Source organism: Pistacia vera, unplaced genomic scaffold (genome assembly GCF_008641045.1).
Source record: "Pistacia vera cultivar Batoury unplaced genomic scaffold, PisVer_v2 Contig134, whole genome shotgun sequence".
In the NCBI taxonomy this organism is placed as follows: Eukaryota; Viridiplantae; Streptophyta; class Magnoliopsida; order Sapindales; family Anacardiaceae; genus Pistacia; species Pistacia vera.
In genome coordinates, this window is record NW_022195402.1 from 207,001 (window position 1) to 210,016 (window position 3,016).

Sequence of the window (3,016 nt, forward strand, 5' to 3'; positions counted from 1 at the left end):
TCAACACCCTAGCATTATTTTTTTTTGCATTGTTTAATTAGTTAAGTTGTTGGGTTTTGCTTTAATTTAATTTTCATTCTGTATTTTTTGTTAATTTGATTAGTTTGATCATTTCCATCAATGCCCAATTTTATCGTTTCTTCAATTAGGACTTAAACTAGAGAAATCGATACTTAGTAACACTATCCTCGTGGGAACGATACTCACTCATCACTTTATTACTTTATGCGACTAGTGCACTTGCTATTCATTGCATGTTGTAGTAAACACGCATCAAGTTTTTGATTCTGAGTTTCCAAGCGCAAGTTAAAAGAATTAGGTAGCAATTATGGCCCAAATTGTATGAAAAGTATCCTAAATCCTATCAAAATTCAATGCAAAATCATAGTATAAAATATGATTATCAGTTGTCCAGAGCTTTGGTTGGTAACCGATTAAGGAGATAGATCCCAGTCTTGACTGCTTTTGCCTAGAAAATTTTTGGAAGATTTTTCTCAATCATCATGCATCTTGCCATCTCCATCACAGTCCTATTTTTCCTCTCACTCACTCCATTTTGTTGTAGAGTGTATGGACTACTAAACTGATGCCATATCCCAGCCCCTTTGCATGCTCCTTCAAACTCATTGGAAGTATACTCTCCACCATTGTCACTTCTCAATGTTTTGAGTGTCAAACTTGTTTGGTTTTCAACCAACAGCTTGAACCTTTTGAATATAGCAACTACCTCACTCTTTTGGTTCAAGAAATGTACCCATGTCATCCTGGAAAAATCTGTATGAAAAGGATGAAATATCTACTTCCATTTAGAGAAGTTTGCTGCATTGGACCACACACATTAGTGTACACAAGATGGAGCCTTTCACTTGCTCTCCAAGCTTTATTTATAGGGAATGGGGGCCTGTTGAGCTTGCCAATTTGACAGGGTTTGCACAATCCTTCACATTGGTCAATTTCGGGTAAGTTATGGACAAGGTTTTTGTGTTTGAGTTCCTTAAGGGAATGATAATGGAAATGTCTAAATCTCCTATGCCACAACTCTGAATCATCTATCCTAGCTGAGTGGTTTTGAAAGACAAGTTTTCCTAATTCTACAGGGAAGTTTTTTCCCTGCGTCATAACCTTCATCAATTCAGTCCCATCACCTTCTAAAATAACACAAGTGAGGTCCTTGAAATGAAGATAACAATTTTTCTCTAACATTTGTCCTACAGTAAGTAGGCTTAAACTGATTTTAGGTACAAACAAAACATCAGCTATGAGTTTAATACCTATTTTGGTTTAGCCAACTATGTCACCTTTGCCTTTCACCTCCAGCAGCTCACCATTTCCCACCTTCACCTTGGATTGATAGCCCTCGTCTAGGTTCACGAAATTGCTGGCATTTGGGGTCATATGATTGGTGTAGCCACTGTCAATCAACCACTCATAAGGGCTGCTTGCAACCATGCATTCTGAGACCACAAAAAGCTGCTCTGTACTCTCTTGTGTCTGCTGAGAACTTTCCACTGCTTGAGCTTGCTGGTCCTGCTGATTCCCCTTGTTCTTACACACTCTTCAATGTGCTCAAATTGTTTACAAGACCTGCATTGTATGCTAGGCCTAAACCAACATCTGTTTTCAGAGTGGTTCTTTCTCTTGCAGTGAGGACAAGGAGCAAAAGTTCTGGCACTTGCATTCTTTCCTCCTTGATTGTTCACCTTTTCTTTTCCCTTCTTCTCTCCGGCATACATCCTACTTTCACCTTAAAATCCCTTCTTTTTTTTGGCTTGCAAACATAGCTCCCTCACCCAAATCTTCCTGCCTCAGTAGCCTCCTCTACTCTTGTGCTTGAAGGGAATGCACAAGTTCAGCTAGGCTGATCTGGGACAGGTCTTTGGAGTCTTCAAGTGAGGAGATTTTTGTTTCAAATCTTTCGGGTAGACTGACCAAAACCTTTCCACAATCCTATGATCAGTCAACTCCTCACTAGGTAATTTAATCTTATTCACTACATTTATTAATCTATCCACATACTCCTTGACATTTTTAGTTTCTTGAATTTTGAGCATTTCAAACTCTCTTCTCAAGTTCAAGGCCTGCATGTTTTTAGTTTGGCTACTTCCCCCAAACTTCTCCTTGAGTTTATCCCAAGCTTCTTTAGGAGTATCACATGCCATTATCCTGGAGAAAACCTGGTCGATTACTGTTGAATGGATGCAAGAGAGTGCTCTTAGAGCCTTTGCTACCTCTTCTTCATGAATCCTTATCTAATTTAGTGTTAGGTTTGCTCCAAGCTAAGGAATTTGTTTCTCTTCCTCCATATATTGCCATAAAGAATGACCTCTCAAGTAAGTCTTCATTTTGACAGCCCAAACATGGTACTGCTCACCATTGAAGATAAGTGGAGAAAGAGGCGTTGGATTTGTTGCCATGAAGGAGATCTTAAGGGAATTGAGCTGTCTTTGAAGAGTTGAGGTTTTGGTCTGGAAACTCACGGTGGATTTGATACCAAATGTTGGTTTTAGAGGATGGAGAATCCTAAGGAAAAGCACTACAGATAAGTTAGCATACAATGAAAAAACTGAATACGGGAATTGTCTAACTTCATTGAACAATAATGCAAATAATATACATGGTTTGCACTACTGTTACACCTACTCTGCAGCAGGTTTACAGTCAAAGTAAATCAGCCATACTTTGCTAACTACTACAAACACATCACATTACAAAACACCTAACCAGCTGATTTACAGCTAAATTAACCTAAATTAACATTACATTGATTAAAAGATTCAGCTCCAAAGAGCTACAGTAGAACCAAAAAATTACAGCAGAAATTTAAACTTTGTCGTTGATAAGAGTGTAATTTATATATATTTTTATTCCTTCCATATTATGTTTTTGTTATGTTTTATGCCTAGTTGAGTTGATGAGAGTCTATCTTGTAAGTTTGGCATATTTGGATAGACTTTATGAAATAAGTGAGAAAAGATTAGCAAATTCCAGATTTTTGTTATTGTGACCAGTGCTACAT

At 37.8% G+C, this 3,016-nt stretch overlaps 1 protein-coding gene across 1 annotated transcript; it reads right to left on the reverse strand.

The window, feature by feature from the left end:
* Positions 1–469: 469 nt before the first annotated feature.
* On the reverse strand, positions 470–2,159 carry LOC116122435. The gene is made up of 3 exons (XM_031408282.1): positions 1,936–2,159; positions 1,299–1,555; positions 470–774 (listed from the first exon to the last, which is right to left on the reverse strand). Exons 1-3 carry the CDS (start codon positions 2,157–2,159, stop codon positions 470–472), a joined length of 786 nt encoding a protein of 261 aa, XP_031264142.1.
* Positions 2,160–3,016: the final 857 nt, after the last annotated feature.